This window comes from Aedes albopictus, chromosome 3, assembly GCF_035046485.1.
Source record: "Aedes albopictus strain Foshan chromosome 3, AalbF5, whole genome shotgun sequence".
In the NCBI taxonomy this organism is placed as follows: Eukaryota; Metazoa; Arthropoda; class Insecta; order Diptera; family Culicidae; genus Aedes; species Aedes albopictus.
Window position 1 is genome coordinate 381,006,931 of NC_085138.1, and position 23,683 is coordinate 381,030,613.

The 23,683-nt window shown below is 38.0% G+C and overlaps 1 protein-coding gene across 3 annotated transcripts in view; it reads right to left on the reverse strand.

Moving 5' to 3' along the window:
• LOC109399088 (DENN domain-containing protein 5A) overlaps positions 1 to 23,683 on the reverse strand; it is a 128,233-nt gene that overhangs the window by 20,997 nt on the left and 83,553 nt on the right. For all 3 annotated transcript variants that reach the window (XM_062855811.1, XM_062855812.1, XM_062855813.1), the window contains exons 2-3: positions 10,095 to 10,620; positions 9,016 to 10,033 (exon numbers count right to left, since the gene is read on the reverse strand). In XM_062855811.1, coding sequence (XP_062711795.1) covers positions 9,016 to 10,033; positions 10,095 to 10,620 — 1,544 coding nt within the window. The remainder of the gene's footprint in view (positions 1 to 9,015; positions 10,034 to 10,094; positions 10,621 to 23,683) is intronic.

Here is a 23,683-nt window from a genome sequence, read left to right on the forward strand (position 1 = left end):
CTTTGTATGTCTTTTTAAGAAGTTCTTATGTGATATTTTTAGAAAAATACCTAATAATTCAAATTTCACCAAATAGTAAATCGTGAATAACTCTAAAACGAATAGAAAAAACGTAATGCTGTCTTCGGCAAAGTTTTCCCTCATAAATTTTCCTATCTTTTTATGGAAATTGTTTAAAATTAGCATTAGGTTCAGATAGTTTTTATGATGGGTAAAATGCACAGTATATCAAAAAATGATAAATTTTAGTAAACTCAAAAATTCAGTATCAAAAAGTTACCTGCAAAACATGTCGTTAATCATTTTATCCAAGAAGTTTGGATCCATATCAAGCTGTAAAAAATATAAAAATAGTGGGTATTGCCAGTTTTTGTACGGTAAAAAATATTTGTATGAAATGTATTACGAAAAAGAGCCATTTTTCAAAAATCTCACCGGGGCGACCTCTAAACGTCATTTCTGAAAGTTGCCGTCATACAAAAGTTTGTTTCTAACACCCTTAGCTATCATTAGCAGGGTGAGCCCCCAAGCTTTTTGACCATGTGCAATTTTGGGACAACCTAATATCTATGTACCCAGTGAACTGATAAAATTTAAAACCTATTAGACGATGCATATCGACGAATCGAAACGGAATCCAAGAAGTATCCGGAAGGATTTCAGGATGAATCCGATTCTTGAAGAAATTCCGTAAAATATTCCAACGAATCCTGGAGGAAATTTCAGGGAAAATTTCAGAAAAAAATCTGGAAGAACCCCTGTAGAAATCCTGAGTGCTATCTGTGGAGAAATTCTTGGATGAATTACCAGAAGAATCTCAAGAGAAGTCCCGGAAAAAAAAAAACCTTAAAGGATTTTTGGAAAGATTCCGTGAATCACTGTCATAGTGAAATCCTAGGATAAATGCCTGGTCGAATCCCGCGAGGAATTTCTGGTGAAATTCGGTGGAATTCCTGGACAAAATCCCCGAAAAAAATCTGAATAAAACTCTTTATTAAGCATTGTGTTACACGAATACAAAATGGTCATTAGCTGAGGAAGTTCTTTGTTGAAAACTGTGGAAGCGCACATACAACATATATTTAGGCTATGTCCCAAACTTTCATCGGCAAAGAAAAATAAAAAGAAGACGACGAAGAAGAATTCACGAACTTCTTATTTTATATTTTAGGTGTTTTTACTTTCTTGCCCCATCTTATTTCCTTACTCGTCATTAATTGCGAGAGCAATTTTGAAAGAAATGCTGGGATAAATATGTGTCGAAATCCCCGGATGAATTCAAAAGAATCGCTAGACTAGTGTAACTACGAAAAATAATCCCCAAAGGAATGTTTGGGCAGAATCCCAGTAGGAATCCCAGTAGAAATTCTAACAGCTATTCCTGCAGGAAATCAGAGATTAATCCCAAGAGGAAGCTGAGGAGGAATACAGGGAAGAATCTCTGAAGGAATCACTATAAGAGTCCAAGGAAAATGAAATCTTGGAAGATATTCCAGGAAAAATCCTGAAAATAATCTCCCTTATTATAATAGAGGGCGTATGAAACCAAATTTTTCTTTTATTTTCTTACTTTTCCCATCTACGGGATAAATCCTGAGAGGAATATATTGAGCAATCCGGAAGGATTCACAAAAGAAACAATCCATGAAGGAGACAGTTGCTGGAAGAGTTTAATGAGGAATCTCTCGAAGAATCCCTAAATCAAGGAAAGAAATGTCAAGAGGAATCACAGGAAGAATTCCTGAAGGTATCTCGGGAAGAATCCCTAAAAACCCCTGTTCGAGTCCTTTGGAGGAGTTCTGGGAGAATTGCCAGGAGGAACTCCTGTAGGAATCCCTGAAGAAATACCAGAGGAAATTCCGGAGCAATTTTGGAAGAAATCTTGAATCTTCTGCCAGTGTTCTAGACACTTTGTTAATATCTAAGAGAACTTGGAGTATTCACCATATGTATGTAGCTTGCGTTAAAATCTTGGATTGTATTTAGATAATATCTTCAGAAATGCCAGCTCCCGATACATTAGATAGGTTTGTTTTTTTTTCGGATTTCCCATCGAATTCTATATTTCTCGGTTCACCTTCCTTCGAGAATTATTTCGAAAATCCTTGAGAAGTCTCCATGGACATAATACTATTTTTTTTGTAGAAAGATCTTCAAGAATTCTTGTTAATTGACAAATCTTCCAAGAATTCAAATGAAATTAAGAAATTACTAAGATACTAATTCTTCTTCTTCTTGCTTTCAAATGTTTTCTTTGCAAACATCTTTTTTATAATTTTATTCTCAAAAATTTCTTTAACTATTAATTTTAGGAATTTCTCATAACAATATTTTTTGCAAATTTAATTATTCCAGAAGATTTCCAAAAGTGTTCTAAAGACATTTTTTCCAAGGCTGGCACAAATTTCTCAAATGGAGGAGAACGTGTCTATGGAGCCGACCTACAACTCCTTAGAGAGTTGAATTTACATTTTTAAGGAATTCCATTGATGATATTTTAATATCTGCTTTGGTAATTTCTTGAAGAATTGATTAGAGAAGAAATTTAATTAGCAAGTTCCTTAGGTATTTCTTTGGGAATACTTTCTGTTATCTCATTGGGAATTTTCTCGGCAATTTCGGTAGATATTTTTGGAAACTTCTTGGATAGTAATTTAAAAAAAAAATCGCTGGAAACTTATTTGGAAACGTTATCGATACTTTTTTTTGAAAATTACTTCGTAATTCCAGAGATGCCAGATTGTTTTATCAAAAGTCTGTATCAATACAGATTTTTCTGTACCGCCGTATTTGAAGGTATAGCAGACACTGAGTGACCGAGAGCCCTAGATTTCAATAAAACTAATAAAAATGTACTAGGGTAATTTTCCAATTATTGCACGGCTAAAAATTCGCAAATTGTTGCACACCTCGTAAGAATAACATAGGTGTGCAACAATAGGCGAGTTTGCAACAATTGGAAAATCACTCTACTCTTTGACGGTTTTCAATTTTTACAGTTATTTATTTTTTTTAAACATGTGTGAAAATGCACAAATTTCCATAAATTCTTCAAAGTTTAAGCAGCAATTTATGAAGTTTTCATTAAATTTTTTGAAAGAATTGTGATGAAATCTGTATCACATTTTGTAAATCTGTATTTTTCTGTACTCTGTATCTCATTTGTATAGAAGGTCAAAAATTTGTATTACAAAAAAAAACCAGTAAATCTCTGCGTAACACCTTTAGAAACTTCTTTAACAATTTCGTTTGGAATCACCTTGGAAATCCATTTGGGATATTATTCGGCATTATTTTTATAAATTTCATTTGGAAATTTTATCAACCATTCCCTAAGAAACTGCATCGGTAATTCGTGTGGGAACGTTATAGGTAATCTCTTCAAAAATTGCAATGGCAATTCCATCGAGAATTTTCTTGGAATTTCGTAAGGAAATTCAAGAAATTCTTTGTGAATTCTTTTTTAGATATCTTTGCAGATTGCCTTGGATTGTGTTGGGAAGTTTCATAAAAAAATCGGGCATTCACTTTTGATTTTTTTTTGTGAATTCATTCGGCAATTTGTAAAGCCTAGAGTTGAAGTGCAGTTTGTTTTTTTTTCTGTATTAACGAGATTTTTAGCCCTTGGCTTGTTCATCTCAGGACCTACGCTTTACTTCCCTTCCGAAGGAAGAACTCACATTTTGTAAGTTTGTCGGGAGTGGGATTCGATCCCAGGTCCTCGGCTTGATAGTCAAGTGTTCTAACCATCACACCAGGTCCGCTCTACTAGTTTTTTTCTTATTTTTGTATTTTTGATGCGGCATCGTATGAAAACAAAGATGACGATTTCAGTCAGTGCCATAATCGCTTATTCTCGAATATAATGAATTTGGTAGCGTGAGATTTCTAATGTTACTCTGACCCTTATTAGGTAGATTTTTTTTTTGACATTTTTTTTTTATTTTCAGTACCGTCAAGTCGTCATTCACCGTGGGCCTTCGGATATTTTTTCATATTACAATGGAATGGTATGACAATTGAGGGGCCCAGAATCAAAGGGGTGTAAGTGACCATTTTATCGATTTTGAGTTGAGCATATCATAAAATTCTTCAGATTTCAAGCTTTCAGGAACTTTTTTAAGATTGTTTTTACGATGATTGGAAAAATTACAATAAATCAGAGAAAATTGGGTTGATTTTGGAGCTCCATACATTTTGTAGTGGATGAAAAATTGGTCAAAAACTTTAAACCTCATTTACTCGAAAGTGGTTTTTTGTCACTTACACCCCTTTGCTTCTAACCCCCTCAATTTCACTTTAATTTCACCAATACAACACTAATGGATTGTTACCATGTCAAAACTTTTTACAGCACCATTTTGACACTAAAATGTGTTTATATGAAGCAATATTTAGCTCAGTCACAGCATTCGTAGTAAAAAAACAAAAACAGCGCTTACGTGATTTAAGCGTTTAACTAAATGTAGTAACGATATTATTTCACCAAGAAGCAATTAAATTCACCTATCAGGTATCTATTTTGCATTATCGAAGCAAGTTTACCAAGAAAGTACGATTCCACTCATTTTTTTCATTGAAACAAAAGGGCACGGTAAATGGGTACCATAAAAATCAGTGGTCTCCATTCACCGTGATCCATGTTGCCCCGTATGAGTAGAAAAAAAAATGAAAATATGAAAATACGTTTTTCTAAATAAATCTTGCAAGTTATTACTTAAAATGAATATAAACGAAGAGAATTGACTTTGCTATGTGGTTTTGATCATTTTAAAACAAAAGAAAAAAAATCCTCTGATACACGGTGAATGGGTACCTACCACGGAATCAGGCGACCTTCCCATCCTCTTCTAAATGTACTATATCATCCATTTTTGTGAAAAATTTTCTACTTTTGTGGTTATTACTTTAATTCTAACCTACAGATCGAAGTGTGCTTTGGATGGAAGCGGAAGATTTTTTTCTCTCAAGGGTAGTACGCACCTGATAAGTACTGTGGAAAAAGATAGGCCAAGGAACGGTCAAGAAATGATTTCGTTGTCAAAATTTCTTGAGCGGGTCCGCAGCTGGAAAGAAATGAAAATTGTGTAACGCTCGTAACGCCTGCCGGGCAAATCAAATGGAGCTGCCACTTTTCCTTGCGGAAAAATATTCCGTTCAATTATTCCTTAAGGAAAAGTGACATTTCTTCCCATACTAATCAGTTGTCAAAACTCCTTTGGTAATAAGAGGGATTTTTTCTGGAGTGCTTTTCTTACCAGGTGCGTACTAGACTTCACTAGTGATTTCTGTCAATATTCTGAAAATTATAAATTGAATTGCTTTCAAACAATTCAGAAATTATAATAGAAAAACCACGTTTAGAAAAGTGTATCACGTAACGACCGAATATTAGAGTGGATTATACTGAGGAGCATCCAGCCATGCAGTGCTGGACACAGCTGTACATGCCGACAAAAACGAAGCTTTATCCGAAACAGCCTGAATTTAAATTAACTGAACAAAAATGAACTACTTCGGCGTATTATTCATCCATAATAGTTGCTTTGTAATGAAATGACTTTATAGGTGTAAATAATGTACGAAATTCGTAAAAGTCTCATGGTGTCCATATTGCCCCATGGGGGTGTCCATTCTGCCCCGTATGTTTGAAGACGGTCATGAAAAACTAACATTTTTCATAACATTTTTTGAAGTGGATAAATCATTTTTCTTCGTGAGCATTCTTATGCAATAGATGCTAAATAGACTTTAAAAGGATACATGTATCAAAAAACAAAACTTTCTTGACATCTTGCCAGGTAAAGTTGGCAAAAACCTTAGGGTGTCCATATTGCCCCGCCTACCCCTATCCTTTGGAAATTACATCGTAAATTTCTCCGAAAGTCCTTATGTGATTATTCTTTCGGGAACTTTTTCAGCAATTTATTCTTGAATTTCTTCGGGTACTTGATTTGTGTCTCGGGAACATTTTTGCGAACTTCTTTCGAAAATTTCATCATGTTGTAGGATGTTCTGGAATTCCTTCGTCAAATTCTTTGTAAATATATTTGAGAAATCCTTAGGATCTTTTTTTGACATTCATTTACAAAATTCATGCAACTTCAGTAGAGTGGAAGTACTTCTCTATATCTTCTGGGATTTTTCCTTGAATTTCTTTAGAAACAACTTTCGGAAGTTTTTTAGGTTTTTGTCAGGTAATTTTTTTTAAAATAAAAAAAATCTAATCCTGATCTAATTCCTTCGGAATTTTATTTTTACTTTCTAATGCCATATTTTTGGAAACTTCTGAGACAGTTTGTAGTTTTATCGGAAACTTCTTAAGGAAGTTTTTCAAAAAATATTCTCAAGAATTTCTTCGGCATTTTCTTTGGCAAACCCATCGGAAATATATTTTGTAACTTCTCTGTGAATCTTATCGGTAATTTGTTTGGGAATGCCTTCGGCAAAAGCCCCAGATAAAGTCCCGTAAAATCAGGATGAGATCCCACATGAATTCCCGAAGGAACTCGTTGATGAATCTCCACTGGAATTCCTGAAAGAGTTTCCGACAGAGCTCCTGCGAGGTAATCCAAAAGCAAGTTTTGGAAGTATTTCCGAAGGCGAAAGAACCCCTGGCAAAATTCCAGAAAGCATTCCTGAAAGAATTCGCGAATGATGTACTGGAGGAATTTCCAGATGAATTTTCGAAGGAAGATCTAGAGGAATTTCCGAAGCAACTGCTGGAGGAATTTATAATTGAACGGAGGAGCTGGCGGTTTCTAATACCCGAGGCAATAATTTTAAAATAAATTGGACGAGCTTCAGTAGCAATTCATGAAAAAACTCCTAAACTCTAGAGCAATTCTCATAGTTCCCGAAAAAATATTTTGTAAATGTTTTCGGGAAGAGTTCCCGGAGAGATTTCTGAAATTGAATGAGTCCATGATATTTGCGGTAAAACTCCTTGTGGATTTTTTTAAAGAACTGTTGAGAGAATTACTGTTTCAACTCTTGAGGGAAACCCCGAAGGAACTTTAAAAAAATGTGAAAAGACATCAGGAGGAATTGGCGAAGCAATTTCTTGATCGGTTTTCTAAGAACGCCATGAGATATAGGAATATAATAGGAATATAATATAATAGATAATAGGAACGTCGGGAGTTATTTCTTATAGGGCTCTTGCAAAAATTCTGAAACGAAATTCTTGAAGAAACAACTGGAGAAATTTCCGATGAACCCCAGCAGGAATTCCCAACGAGACGAGAGAGGAGGATTTTTTTTAAGAAATTCCTGAAGTGATTCTCAAAGAACATCTAGAGAAATCGCTCAAGCAACTTATGCCAGACGTTTCGATAAATGTAAAAAGAAACTCCTGTAGGAATTGTTGAATGATTTTTTGGAAGATTTTTAAAGGTACTCCTTTCGGAATACTTGAAAGAACTTGTAGATAAATTAACAAAGGAAATTTAGGAGCGATTCCCAAAGGGAACTCTTTGAGAAACTACTGGATAAATTTCTGATAAAGTCCTGAAAGAATCGTCGAAGCAATTCCGGGAGGAATTTCCGATGAATCTCTTTAAGAAATTTACGATGGAACTGATAATGAGGAATTTCCGAAGGAACTCTTGAAGGAACTCATGGAGTAATCAAAAAGAGAGTTCCTGCTGAAGAAATCAGAGAGATTGAAGAATTCTTGGGAGAATCATTAAAGGAATTCCTGCAGGAATTCCAGCAAATGGTATACCTAGACGAGTTCCAGAAGCAGCTCTTGCTAGATCTCTGAATCAAACTCCGCTTGAAGAAATATTAAATTCCTGCTTGCCTGAGGAATCTCAGGAATATTTTTGCTGGAGATTCTCAGGGGGGAATTCCTGGAGGAACCTCAAAAGAAATTTGTTAAAATCCCAGAAGGCATTCCTACTTGAAGAATGCCAAAGGTAATGCCCGTTGGAGAACCTAGGAGCTCCTGCGGAAGGAATCCTGGAAAGAATATTTCCTAGAGGAATGCCAAAATCATTAGTATAGAATAGATCAATTGAGATCACTTCACCTATAAGCACAGACAAACAGACGTCTCACTCTAGTCATTTCTCATCGTTCCCCTTTTAACGGTTAGTTCAAATATTTTGTAGTTCGCAAATCGCTCGGTCACGGCGCTAGCATAGTTTTTGCTCCTGTTTGACATTTGCTCATTACCGCCACCTACTGAGTGGTTTGCGTAACACAGCTTGTTTAGCATTGGGCGATTATGTTTTCGTGATGATAATTTTTATCGTAATTTGTTTCAAGTGATACGTCTGTTTGTCTGCGCTATAAGCTCGCAAATTCCGCAAAAGTGAATAACATAAACTCTCGCGTATTACTCAGAGATTTCTATATTTAAACATGTTTAAACTTCTTACTAAACTATTCTATATATTCCACTGAATTTGCAGTAGATTTCAGAACTTGGATATGATCGAGTTAAGTTCCAGACCTACTGGCGACGGAGATAGTCGAGTGACTCCGTAGCTTGAAGGAATAGAAGCGCCCGTCTAGCGAATTGGGAGTCGTGAGTTCGAGTCTCACCGGAGTACGTGGATTTCTTTTCATAATTCAAATCTCAATTTGTTCATCGAGCACATGTTCTGTTGTGCACATGGATGTCAAAGCAATTTCATCATTGTAATTTCCCACATGGCTTGGTCAGCCAAAGCAAAATCAAGAAATTGACATTTGAATAAGATGTTAGTTTGTAGAACAATATGGATTCACCAAAAAAATAAGTAATCTTCTGACTTAACGAATTTATTGGTTCATAAGACGTTTTATGAACTCTGAAATATTCTATGTTTGTGGCATCGCCTTGAAAATAGCCCAATAAAAAAACCGAAACGTCGGGCAAAGCAAACCACACCGTTTTGAATAGTCTAAGACTGAGAAAGCCAGTTTTTTGGAAGTAACATTTTTTCCTGTCGCACTCATCCAGCACAATCTGAGGAGAACTTCGTTCTCAGCCTCATAGAAAATCAACATATAACACCTCTCACTCACCTGGTTCGGCAAAATCACAAAGTGCTCGTACGCGGCAAACATCTGCACGAACCGATTCAGAAAGATCTCCCGTATCGAGTTGTTCAGTCTCAGATCTTCGTAGTACTGTTCCAGCGTGCTGAGGGGCTGCTTCTGCTTGGCACTGGGCATGACCTCGTTGGTTCCGGAGTCGACCTCGTCGCCCCCGCTACGCCGTACAATATCGACGATTCGCTGGCGGACGTCCGGCCGGGCGGGGACGGCCGTCGGCGGAAGGGGGATATCCGGTGAGTTCGGTCGGTCCCAGTCCAGTACGTCGTGCAGCGAGTGCTTCCGTCGGACGTGCATCCCCGATGGAAGCGTGCAGCTGGTCGTCATCATGTCGTGGTCTTTGAGGAGATTCTTTGGACTGAGAATTGAGGGCGGATCGAGCGAGCGATCCCGAGGTACTTGATACTTGTCCAGAACGGCGGTTATCTCCGCGATGAAGTCGTGCCGATGGGGAAAGGCTGGGAGTTCTTCCGGGAGTTGGACCGATTTTTTGTCTACGTCTACGTAGCAGAGATTGGCTTCGCTTCCGATGCGGATGCTGCTGTCGGAATCGGAATGTAGGCCCATTACGAATGGGACTGGGGCGTCCAGGAAGTGGTGGAGGGAAGCGGGGAGGATGGGTGCGTAGACGTGCTGCCATTGGAAGGGAAATAGCAGGGATGTGATGCACTCTGCTATGATGGTAAGCTTCTGGTAGTCTGAAGATCGGAGGAGTACTTGGTTTTCGAGGAGTACACAGGTGAACAGTTGGATGACACAGTCTACGCTTAGGTAGGTGAACAACAGTCTTAGTGGGAAATCCATGAAGGGTAGTTCATCCTTGAGGGCAGGTCGTTGGAGGATGGTTGCTATGGGAGGTAGATGAGGATCGTCCGGCGGTATGTATATTCGTATGGACTTTCCGGGTGGAGGAGTGGACACTTCGTACAGGATGTTGTACACGTAGCTCTCGAGGCTGAGCCGAGCACCGGGGTGGCGGGGAAGACACCTGAAAAAGAAATGGGTAGTTGAGCGAAATAATGAATTGAAATATTTTTCAAACTACTCACTTGTAGAGATTCCTAAGAAAGAGCTCAGCAACGTGAGCGTACGGCACCTGACAAACGAGCGAAAGTGCTTTCGCAACGAATAGCTTATCCTTGGTAATGTCGTAGTAGCTAAGTGCAGACGTGTGGGCTTGTGCGGCTATCTTGAACTGTCGCGGCAAAGACCGACTGACGGGGTTTTCTTTGACCCGCCGTAGCGTTCCCGGGGGAGGCTGCTGTGAGGTGGATAGCTCCGTGATGAACATCGACTGGAGCGTGTGCATGGCATTGCAGATATCCCGGCTGCGAACTTCCTCGTAGAACACCAAGCTGAACCCGTAGCACCGTTTGCCGTCCTCTCGGGTGGTGGCGAACGCGTGAAACCGTGGCTCAGTGTTGTGTTTCTGTGTTCGAAACCGTAGGCCCTGCGGTAGCGAAAGCATACAGATTCCATGTGCATCGAACGGGTTCCACGCCACGTGCTCCGGGTAGTGTGCCAGTGCTATACTCTTGTAGGCTCGGTCCAGCGGAGAACAATGCAGACTGTCACCTGCGGATAGAAAGTGAGAACAGAAAACGAAACTAATGAGGCTATAATCGTAACACGAGAGCGTGCTGGTGTATTGTTGATGGTAATTTGATATTTGCCGGGTGTGGGCTTGTGCAGTGTGCACGGCTCATGTAGATGTCTGTATACATATCAAGCTCTGGCAACAAGTTTCTAACGACCGGTACCTATGGGAAACACAGCAGACTTTAAACCGATTGAAAGTTATTCTTTGTAGTTCTACGACGGTTGCTATTCAGTCGGCCTTTGGGCGTCTGGAGAATGGAGATTTAAAGCTGGAATGGGGGAGGCACATGTAGAAGGCTGTAGGTAGAGATGTGGGGCTTTGCTGTTTAGAACTGTCTACATGTTTCGGTCCCCCGGGTGGAGCTCTTTAAGTGGCAATATTTATCGAGTGGAAAATGCATGAATACTTCATGGAAGTCGTCAGTCGTAGGTTGTCGATGAATAAACGTAATTGTTGTGAAACGCTTAATGACCGCTACTGTTGCCGGCAGCCGTGGAGAACACACATTCGCTTCAATGCCCTGAATGATGTGGCAACTTATCGATCTATCGGTTGCTTGAATTGAACAAAGAATAGGTTCGATTGTGTGTTTTGCAGTTGGAAAGGTCAACCCCGGTGCATTGGTTACATTGTCTGAAGAATACATTTAGCCCGCTGCTGATTCGTGAGATTGCTCTATCGACGTTGTCTTACAACGCCCAGTAATAATAATGCTTTATGATCTGACGCAAACGATGATGGTAGCCTAATGGTTATCGTTTCTGCTTTCAAAGTAGAAGATGAAGATCATCTCAAATCAATCTGCTAATAATATTTGTGATTCTATTTCCAGGCGTCCTAATTCACCGTTGGCTATTTTAAATCATCGTCCGCATCACATAATTAAAACTATTTTTTGCCATTAAAAATATAGTTGTAATGTTACAGACGAAGAATGATATTCATTAAATGAAATTTGATGATCACTGTTTAAATTTGCAGCGAAAAAAAAACAACTTTCCATGTTTCGGTAAATGATGACGAATGCTTCAACTCTAACTGAGATGTTCTACTGCACCTTCTCCCACTTTAACAAGTTGTAAGCCATCAGTTCGATTGTTTGAGTACACGGTGCTAATTTTCACGGTCCAAAACATCACTCAAATTTCGTCAAATTACATATTTGGGCTTCGAATCAGTCGTAGTCGAGTCGGCCGGCAGCAGAGCTTGCTCATTGTCGGTCGATTTCGACATCAACCTACATCTCCCGGCGCGCGTGTAAAATTGGCAGCACCGTTATGAGCACGGTGCCCGCGCCACGCAAATTGTCGCGCTGTCACACTGACTGACTGACTGTTTTTGCTCCACCACTAGGCACTGTTGGCTGGCTTTGGAGTGCTATTCGGGATGATTGTTTGTTTTTCTATTTGATCACGCGTGCTGTGCGGATCGTTAGGGGTTACTTATAAACCACGGTATCAATTTTGGGCAATGCAGATCCAGCTCCCATTCGTAGGGTTCTGCTGATAGAAACATAGATTCTGAACCTGTTCTTCTATCCAAAAACTCAACGTGGGTAATGAACGAACCCATTGGCTGTTGGAGATTTATGCTGTCACGCATCAGTAGGTTAGTAGTTTCAGGCTGCACAAGAAAGTGATGATCGAATCATGTCATGTTAACATTACTCAACACTCAAGTAACATTTCTAGTTTTTATGGTCTTTTATAATGCATCCCAGCTAGTGAGTGTTCCTAAAATGTGTTCTAACGGGCAAGAGAGAGGCACAAACAAGCCTCGGGGAGCAAATAGTCACTATTTTATAACTTGGGAATGTCACTAACCATGCTAACCGAATCATGAGATCAGGGCCCTACATTTTCAATTTCAATTGAAATTTTCAGGCGAAGTTTGTAAACAATGGTTTCAATCGTCAATGGAAACAAGGCGCCGTCGTCGTCGCTCAGCCCGACTGTCATCGTCACCGATGAACCGACGGCGCTGCGTCGTCGCAGACGCCACTTTGTTTCGCACTCACAAGCTCACGTACGCTCGTTCGACATCGAATGAATTTCTCTGTTATAACTCAATTAATGAGTGTAACAACCGGCAAATCTGTGTAATGTTAATGTATTCTATGCACATTTTACTGAAATAGGTCATTACCCATAAAAATATTAAGCAAACATACATTTTAGACAATTTGAAAATTTCAACTGAATCCCAGTCGGTGTGAAAATGAGCCGCCACCCGTCGTTGCGTCGAAGAAAGTGACAAGAAGGGCGGCTGAAGCGAAGCGCATGCATGTTGTTTTGAATGTTCCCGTCGTCGGCGTCCGTACGATGCTGATGGGCGCTCGCTTTCAGCGTCATGTTTTGGTTTCGACGATGTAGGCCCCTGCATGAGATTTCTCTGAGAATTGCCTCAAAAACTAGCTTAAAGATTTCTTCCATTGAATCATTCATGCTTTCATCTGAAGTTCCCTAAAGAATTATCCAAAAACTATTGATCTAAAAGAAACTAAGACCTTTTTTTATGAACCCTTCCATGGATTCCATCCACAATTATTCCATGGATTTCTTTGGAAAACTCTCTAGGGATTTTTTTTATGATATCTTTGACGGATTTCTTTAGTCAGTTCTTCAGATATTCTTCCAGACTTCCATGAGGTTCTTCAGGAACAGCTCCATGGATTTCTTTTTAGAAATGTCTCATGAGATTCTTTCAAAAATTTCTTCCAGCAATTTCTTTTAGAAAATCAAAAGTTTTTATTCAAAAATTTCGCAAATGATTTCTTAACAATTATAAAAAAAAACTTTCTTAGCGATTCATAAAAAAAAAAAAACGTCAGAATTCAGAGAAAAATTTCCAGAGCTTTCTTCAGAAGTTTCTCCAGAGATTCCTTTTATAAATTCTCTATGGATTTCTTTCATAATTACTCTGTGGATATGTTTAGAAATAAGTCCAGGAATTCATTCATCAAATCTTTCCAAGATTCATTCAAACATATTTTCAGGGAATTCAAAAAAAAAAAATCTGCAGAGTTTCCTTCAGGTATGCCATAAAAATGTCTTCATAAATTCAGGATTTTTTTTGTAGAATCCTTCTGAAACTTCTCCTGGGATTACTTCAGAAATACTCATATTTTTCTTCAGGGATCCAAAACTTTTATATTTCTCGATTATTGAGGTTTCCAGCTCTAGACTGATATATCTCCGCATTCCGCATTTCAAAGATTGCTTCAGAAATTATTTCAGTTAACAATTGTTTTTTTTAGGAAATATGCCGGATTTCACGAACTCCTTCGAAGATTTGCACAGGGATTTTTCCAGGGACACCATTGAAAATATCCGCAGGAATGTCGCAAGAAATTACTTCACGAATGCATCCAGACAATCAAGAAAGAATTCCTTCATGGATTCTTGCATTATTACTTCCAGTGTTTCTAACAGGAATTTCTTCAGAAATTCATATGCCAGAAGGTTCAGGAGCTGCAGAAGTATTTTTCCGTATATTTCCCCAGAAATTCCTCCAGCATTTCTTCCAAGGGTGCCTTCGGATTATTTCCACAGATTCAAACATTTCTGAAAAATATTTCCTAGGAATCCAAGAATTTTACAAATTTTCTATTGAAGATTTTATCCAGCAACTCTTATAAATTTCCTCAATAACTTTTCGTGGAGTAAATAACACCGATAACTTGACAACATGCTGCCTCACATCAACGTGAATATTATAGCTGAGCAATTTGAAATCTAAACCTTATAAAGTTAAGCTGAGAAGCTATTTCTTAGGTGATCGACTGTATGTTGGATGTCTTCAGTTATGTTGCTGGCTTTTCAGTCTTCTGGGAGAATCAAAACAACTATATGTTTTCTTGATCCGTCGAATCCTTGAAAAAGGTCCAATAAGGACCGAAACGTCGGATCAAGAAAACATATAGTTGTTTTGATTCTCCCAGAAGACTGAAAAGCCAGCAACATAACTGAAGACAGCTGAGAAGCTAGGCAAACAATCCCAAAACTAATGATATTACACTAATATAAGGGAATTGGGGCAAAATATAATACTTAGGCAAACTTACAGAACTCTTTAAGGCTCAGATTGATTTGTACATGACCTCAGAACGTTTTGTCAAAACACACACCTCAAACAATATAAGTAAGATTGATTAATGATGTAAAGGGCCCATATAGCCGAGGCGGTAAACGCACGGGTATTCAGCATGACCATGCTGAGGGTGACGGGTTCGATTCCCGGTCGGTCCAGGATCTTTTCGTAAAGGAAATTTCCTTGACTTCCTTGGGCATAGAGTATCTTCGTGCCTGCCACACGATATACACATGCAAAATGGTCATTGGCAGAGGAAGCTCTCAGTTAATAACTGTGGAAGTGCTCATAGAACACTAAGCTGAGAAGCAGGCTTTGTCCCAGTGAGGACGTTACGCCAAGAAGAGGAGAGAGGTGATTAATGATGTGGAAACTATAAGATTTCTTTGAAATATAAGGGATTTGGGGCTAAATGAATCCCGTAGTGCAATTTGCCGTCGCGTGTTGTGGCTGAAACCAGTCTCAATCGATTGCTCAGGCTTTTTCAATTCTGTCATAGTTTTGTCGGTTTTGGTTGGTTTTTGCCCACTATGCACTGTAGCGATCCCGGAACCCCCGGTAACGTCCCTGAAACCCGCTGAAAATCCTCTGGAACACCCTGACATACGTCCAAAGAAACCCTTAATATCCCCTGTTATGCACCTGAGATCCTCCGAAACCCCCCAAAAATGACCCTGAACTCACCACATCTAGAACACGCTGAAAATCTTCTGAAATTTCCAAAAATCCCTACAAAACCCCCCTCAGACCCCTTGTAACGCACCTGAGACCTTCCGGTACTGACGAATACGCCCCTGAAGCCCGCTGTAAGGTTTCTGAACGCCGCTTAAGACCTTTCGCGTAACGCTTTCAATCCCCGCTTTGAAATTCGATCAGACCCCCTGCAACTCACCTTAGACCCATCGAAACCCCCAAAATGCCCCAGAAATTCCATCATGAATTCGTGAAGGAATTTTTCAAGGAATTCCAACAGAAATTACTTCAGGAAATCCTATAGGAATTCCTCCATGGATTTTTTAGGAAATTTCAAGAGTTCCTCCAGAAATTCCTTCATGAATACCTCCAGGATCCTCCAGGAAACCTTTAGTAATTCCACAAGAAAATACTCTTGAGATTACTCTAAGAATTCGTACCAGAATTCCTTCAGAGATATCCTCAGATATTCCTCTAGAAGTTCTTAAGGAACTACGGCAAAATTCTTCCCAAAATTACTCAAGGAACTGCTTCAGGAACTACTCCAGCAACTCTGTCAGGAATTGATAAATTTCTCCTGGAATTCCACCAGGAAGTTCTTCAGGAATTATTCTTATTATATCTTCAGGAATTCTTCCCAAGAATTCCTCCAGGAATTCCTCCCAAGAATTCCTCCAGGAATTCCACCAATAATTACTCGAGAAATTTCTCCAAGAACTCATCCAGGAATTCCTTCAAGACATCTTCATAAAATTCTTCCAAGAATTCTTCCAGAAATTCCTCCAAAAAACCCTACAGGACCTTTCCCAAGAATTTAACAAGAGTCCCTCTATGACTTCTGCCAAGAACCCCTTCAGGAATTTCTCCACCTCCACCAAGGATTTTTTCAAGAAATTCCTTCAAGAATTCATCCAAAAAATCTGCCACCAATTTCTTCATCTCCAAGATTCTTCAGGAAACCTTCAGAAATTCCTCAAGAAAATACTCCTGGAACAACTCCAGGCATTCCTCCGAGGAACTGCTCCGAGACTTCTCCAGAAATTTATCCAACCTCCAGGAATTTTTCCAAGAATTTCTTCAGTTATTCCTAAAATAAACTTCTGCTAAGAATTTCTCCAAGAATCCATCCATTCCTCCAGAGATTCTTTCAGAAATTCCGACAGTAACTCTGTTGAGAATTTCTCCAAAATCTGCTCCAATGCTTCTGTCAAAAATTTCCCCAAGAATCCCTCCAGGAATTTGGGCAGGGATTCTTTTATATATTACTTTAGGAATACCTCTAGGGATTTTTCAATAAATACCTTCAGGAATTCTTCCAGGAAAAATGGCTTTAGGAAATCCCCCAGGGATTCCATCAGGAGATCATCCAAGAACTCCTCCAAAAATTACTCCATTAATCCAGAATTCCTGCCAGAATTCCCTTCCATGAATTACTTCAGGAATACCTTCAAGACTTCTTTCAAGAATTCCTACAGATTTTCTCTAGAAATTTCTTCTGGAATTTCTTGAAAAATTCTTTCTGGTATTCTTCCAAGAATTCCTACAAGAATTCTACCTGGAATTTGTCCAAGAATTTCTTGAAGGAATTTCTGCATAAAATCCTGCAGGAATTCCTGGAGTACTTTCTGGAAGAATTCATGTAGTGTGAAGGAATTTTAAAAGAACATCCTGGGGGAATTCTTAGAGAAATTCCTGAAGGATTTACTTGAAGAAGTTCGGAAGGAACTCCTGGAGAAATTTTCGATGTTATTTTTTTGTAATTTTTATTTCCTGGAGTACTTCCTGGAATAAACCTTGGAGAAAATCCTGGAGGAATTCCTGGAGAAAACTTTGAAGTGTTTTCTGGAAGAATTCCCGGAATATGTCTTGTAGGAATTCCTGGAGTATTTCCCGGATTAATTCTTAGAGGAATTCTTGTAGTAATTCCAGGAGGATTTCGTAGAGTAATTCCTGGAGGAATCCCTGAAGGAATTACTGGAGTACTTGCTGGACGAATTTCTGGAATATATCCTGGAGGTAATCCTGGACGGATTCTTGGAGAAATTCTTAGCTGAAGTTTTGGAGGAATACCTGGAGAAATTTACTGGAGGAATTTTTGGAGAAATTCTTGGAGGAATTCTGGGAAGAAGTCTCGGAGCATTTCCTGGAGAATTACCTGAAAGAATTCTCGGAGGAATCCCTGGGGTTAAAAAAATCCTCCAAAATCCTCCAAAAATCCTGGCGAAATACCTGAAGGGATTTTTGGCAGTAGTCTTAAAGGGATCCCTGGTGAAATTCTTGGGGAAGGCCCTGTAGAATTTTTTGGAAGAATTCTTGATTCTTGAAATAATTCTAGGCAGATGTCCTGGATGAGTTCTTGGAGATATTCCTTGGGGAATTCTTGAAGATCTTCCTCGTGGAGTTCCAAGAAGAATTTATTAAGGAATACCTGGAAGAGTTCCTGGAGGAATTCGTGGAGTAATTCTCGAAAGAATTTCTTGATGAATTTCGGGAGGATTTTTTGGCGTAATGCCTCAACAGTTTTCGGAGGTACTTCTGAGGAAATCCCTGAAGGAATTCTCGGACGAATTTTTAGAGCTATCTCAGGATTTTTTTTGAGGAATTATTAAAGCTTTACTGAAGGAGCCTAGGGGTGTTCATGAAAGAATTTGTGGAGGAATTTTCAAAAATAACTTTCCAAAAATATCCCTGGAAGAATTCTACGATGAATTCCTGAAGAAGTTCCTGGAGGATTTCCTGAAGTGTTTTCTGTTGGAATTCCTTGAATAATTTATTCACGAATTCCTGGAGGAATTTCTGGAGAAATGCCTGAAATAATTTCGGATGAATCCCTGGAGTAATTTTTGGAGGAATTCTTGGAGGAATTTCTGGAGGAATGTTTGGAGCATTTCTAAGCAGAAGTCTATGAGTGTTGGAGTAATATCTAGAGGGATTCTTTGAGGAACTCTTGGCAGAATTTCAAGTGATATCTGGAGAAATTCTTGAAGAAATTCCGGGTTATTTATTTTTTTGCCGTAAAATACAAAAAAAAATTGAAAATTTGCCTAGACATTCGTTCAGCTGAATTGAACAATTTTGATAATAAAAACCATCAAATTTCAAAACATATCCCACACAATCCTTTTATATGGTAACCTAGATGGACTCGTAAATCATAAATTTTATCGTTTGCGGAAGTGTTGCCATATTATTTTATATGCATATCATATAAATATGCTAAATATTTCCAAAGATTCGAATAAGATTATAGTAACGAGTGCAGGTTGAAAATCTATGGAAAACAAAGTTTTTATCAGAAAAAAAGCGTTTCCAAGGAAGTATCCCCTTGAAATTTCTTCAGAAATTCCATCGGAGATTACCTCAGGAATTTCTCTGGGATTCCTACAAAATTCCCTTCAGGATCTCTTCACTTAGTAATTCCTCTATGGATTTCTTCTAATATTTTATCAGAAATTTCTTCCAAGACTCTTTGGGAGCATCCATTAAGTACGTCACGCAAAAACTGGGAATTTTAGAACCCTTCTCCCCCGTGTTTTACGGGGTATTCGTATACTTAATGCATTGCTCGTCACACTTTCACAAACCCCCGCCCCTCCCCCTAGGACCGTGATGTACTTAATGGATGACCCCTGTTAGGATTTTTAGGATTTCTTTAATAACTTCCTTGAGAAGGAATCTCCAAAGGAACTACAGAAAATATACGCGAAGATTCCTAGAAGAAATTCTTGAAAAAAAGTTTAACCTAAATATTTGTAGCAATTTCAAAAGTAATTTCTAAAGGTATTGCTTGAATAATCCTTGTCGGAATATCTGAAAGAATTCACTGAGATATCTGAAGAAATTTCTGGAGTAATTTCGAAGACATCATTAAAAAGATTGAGGATTTCCTGAAGGAATCCTAGGCGAAATCGTTTTAGTAATCCTTGAAAGAAGTCCTGGAGTTGCATCAGGAAAAAAATCGAAGAATTTCTTGTACAATTACTTAGCCGTGCTAGCCTCAGACACGTTTCTTATGCTTGGTTTCATCGCCGGGGTCATCATCCGGCTCCAACGGGTTAAGATATGAGGGGAAGTCCTGCTGATTTTTTTTTGAAAATCAAGGGCCGGGAGGAATTTTTCAAGAAATCACTGAGACAAAAAATATGAAGGAAACGGTTTTTTGGAAGGCATATGTAACGGAACACCCGAAAGAACTGAAGTATCCTCTCCAGGTACTCCTAGAATTATTTCTTGGAAACATCCTTTAGAAGTTCCATGCAACAAAGCTCGAGTAAAACCCCTGAAGGATTTCTGAAAAAAAGATCTTAATGATAGACGAATAACTCAAATTTTTCGAAGACCAGTGTGTGCTTAACCTTCCAGCAGTCGCGCGGTTTGCAGCCACTGCCAGCACTGCGCTATTGCTGAGTACAGTGTGTTGTACAAAATACAACAGCGACAAATTGAGAGATGTGAACAAAAAAAAATAACACTTGTTTTGGCGGGATACGAACCAATGACTTCGAATCGCTAGTTTGGCGCTTAAGCCTATTAAGCCACAGAACGAGTTGCGATTCGGTGAAATAGAATATCAACCTGGATTACCGGGTTCGGCTTTCGCAACTTTATCTCTCTCTTGACTTAAATGTCAATCTCTCACACGCTCGCGATTCTAAAACAAATTTATGAAGCAATCCTTGGAGGTATACCTGAGTTTCTAGCTGTAATCCTACAAGAAACTGTAGTTTTTTTCATGGAATTTCTGGAAGAACACCTGAAACAGTTTCTTAGGAAACCCCTAGATGAATTCCACTAAGAATATCTCGGGAAATTTCTAGAGGAAATCGTGGAGAAATTCCTAGGGAAAACTGCTGGAGAAAATTAAAAAAAAAAACAAACAGATGATCCCTCTAGACATTTCTGAAGGACTGGTTCAAAGTAACGACAAACTTCTCAAGGATTCCATTGAAATTATCCTCACTTCACTCGCTGTGTGAAAAGGATTCACTCCGAATCAATACCTCGCTTTCCAGCTAAATTCATCGAGAGAACGTGCCATGATGTCGGAGCCTGTCGGAGCTATGCAGTGCACTGGCTGCTACTGATTGCCCCAAGCGTATCATGCTGCTGAGCGATTCCAAGCAACAGCATCAAAATTAAGGAAATTTTTTAATTCATGATTTTCTATTGAACTGAAACTTTGCACAGTTTTTCAGTTCCATCTAAATCGCCATTTTTCGATATCAAATTTTTATTTTGAATCACGACTAACTTTTCGAAAGGGTGTATGTGAAAATGGTTCAATAATATTCAAAAATCTGTACAGCCAAAATGGTTCGTTCGATTGCTATGAATTTTTCAGCAAAGTTAGATAACTAAATGGTGATTCCTATGAAAATATACACTGTGAAAAAAACATCTTTTTTAACATTAAAAATATCATTTTTGTCACAAAAACTCAAATATCTCAAAACCCTATCTTTTTACCAACGCAATTTTTTTAGGGAAGACGGTCCATTGTATTAGCAATCTACCATAAAAATTTGGTGATGGTAAACTAATAAACAAAAAAGTTATAACATTTCAAACCTTTCACAATTTTCACATTTGGTAAATATTTTTTTCTGTGTAAATTATTTCGGTCAGAAATCGCAGTTTGATGCTGATTTTATTGTTCAGCAAAGTTAGATAACTAAATGGTGATTCCTAAGAAAATATACACTGTGAAAAAAAATCTTTTTTAACATTAAAAAATATCATTTTTGTCACAAAAACTCAAATATTTCAAAACCCTATCTTTTTACCAACGCAATTTTTTTAGGGAAAACGGTCCATTGTATTAGCAATCTACCATAAAAATTTGGTGATGATAAACTAATAAACAAAAAAGTTATGACAATTCAAACATTTCACAATTTTCACATTTAGTAATAATTTTTTTTAGTGTAAATTAGGCTAATACAAATTTCGATTTTCTCTTATGTCACCGCCCCCTCGGAAAATTTTGGTCGGAATTCAACATTTTGAGGGGGGCACAAATAAAATGTTCAAGAAAATCAACAAATTTAAGGTGTAATTCGAGTTCCACAGAAACTTTCTTAATAAATCCGATGAGTTTATCTATGTTGCCTAATTGTTTGGATATTTTTCCATCGAATACATTTATTATTTATCATCCTCCCCCTTAACGAGTCAACGAGCGCTGTGACAAAAGAAGAAAATGAGATTTGTTCCTGCCTTTATTTCGGCCGGAAATCGCAGTTTGATGCTGATTTTATTGTTAATGGCCTTGCGTGAGTAAAACAAGCTGTTTTTATTATGTATTATGTATATTATATGTACAGTAATGTTCCGATTTTATCACGCCCTCCGCGCATTAGTCGTTTATTCATTATTTGCTGTTACATTTGAGGACAAGTGTTTTCCCTCTTCTTCAAAATGAATGTTGAAAGCGTGTTTTGCAACGTTAAAAATATTGAAATGGGTATAGATGTTGAAGTATATATCAAAGCATTTTTGAAAAGGGGCGTGATTAATTGTTTAAACTGATGTCGCTGATGGTTCGGTGACATGACTCTCTGCACTTAGCACTTCTGGCAATTTCTCAGTTGTTGTCGTTTTAGAACTTCCTACGCCCTGCTTTACCGATGATATACAGATGGCTCGTTTGTCAAAGTCTAGACGGCAGGACGTGCAAATGCGTAAATTTGGATTCAATTTGGGCATAACCAGTCTCTTTCAGATTATCTATGGTGCTTTCGGTGAGATTTCGTAACTCCTTTGATCATTTTTTTTTCATCAAACGGTCTACAAGAGAGAGTTGAGTTGAAGACCTTTGAGAAAGCGACTGTTCATGTTGTTCGTTAGATTATAATAAACAAAATCACTTATTAGTTTTAACTGACTAGTTTGGTGTTGTTTGCTTGGCTGAAGAAAAAATTTACTATTTAATATCCATAGCGGTAGTATTTTTTTTTTTGCTTTTTCGTGAGCATTGTCATGGTATGTATACAGACAAACAAACGTAACACTGACGAAATTTTCATTGACCACGCCTTTAACGATCATTTTGAATCTTGGTTGTGGCTTTCATAACCAGAAGAGTGCCCATCATTTTTCTTTGCGTTTGACGTTTCACACTAGCGCCTTCTGATGACGATATTGCACATCGCAGTATTTCGTGAAACATTTCCACCAGGTGGGGGTAGTGTGAACTGGGCGATGGATTTTCACGTGGTAGGTAACTCTCATGCATTTGTTGTTGTTGAAGTTACTCGCATTCTTCCGATCATAAAGTCTGTTCTCTAAGAGGTATTTTTTTGAAGATAAACTAGACGTATACGCGTATATAAAACTTTTATTATACAGCTTTTGTCTTAAAAATAAGTTTAATTCCATTTTTCTTATAATCAACAGCTTTTCAACACTATCAAGGGATTTTTTCACCAGTCACGTACAATAAAAAGTATGACACTCTCAATATTTTTGATCAAAACACTGGATCGCGTCTAAGTTTCAAATAGATACTATAGAAATTATGAATAATCAAACAAAAGTATCATGAAAACAACTTGTTTAATTCAGGCGGTAGCCTTTACAATAAAATCAGCATCAAAAAATAATTCTCAAAATAATTTACACAGAAAAAAAAATTTTTTTGTTACTAAATGTAAAAATTGTGAAATGTTTGAAATGTCATAACTTTTTTGTTTATCAGTTTACCATCACCAAAATTTTATGGTAGATAGCTGATATAAAGGGCCATTTCCCCTAAAAAATTAACGTTGGTAAAAAGATAGGGTTTTGAGATATTTGAGTTTTTGTGACAAAAATCATATTTTTTTTAAGTAAAAAAATAAATTTTTTACAGTGTATATTTTCTAAGGAATCATCATTTAGTTATCTAACTTTGCTGAAAAATTCATAACAATCGAAAAATCCGTTTTTGCTGTACAGCTTTTAGAATATTTTTGAGCTGTTTTAGCATACACCCTTCTGAAAAGATAGTCGTGAGTGAATATGAAGGTTTGATATCGAAAAATGACGATTTAGATGAAATTGAAAAACTGTGCAAAGTTTCAGATATTTTTGAAATGGTCGCTCAGGATCGACTGACATGACTCCGTGGAATTCCTCTGCTATGTCGAAAATTGACCTCCACGAGAAGCTATTTCAAGGTGGCGCCTCCAAGGGGTTCAAAGAACACCATCCGAATTCCGTCAGCGCATTCTTCGTACCAACTTGGCTCGTGTTTACTTGGGCGCCTCCTATCTCTTC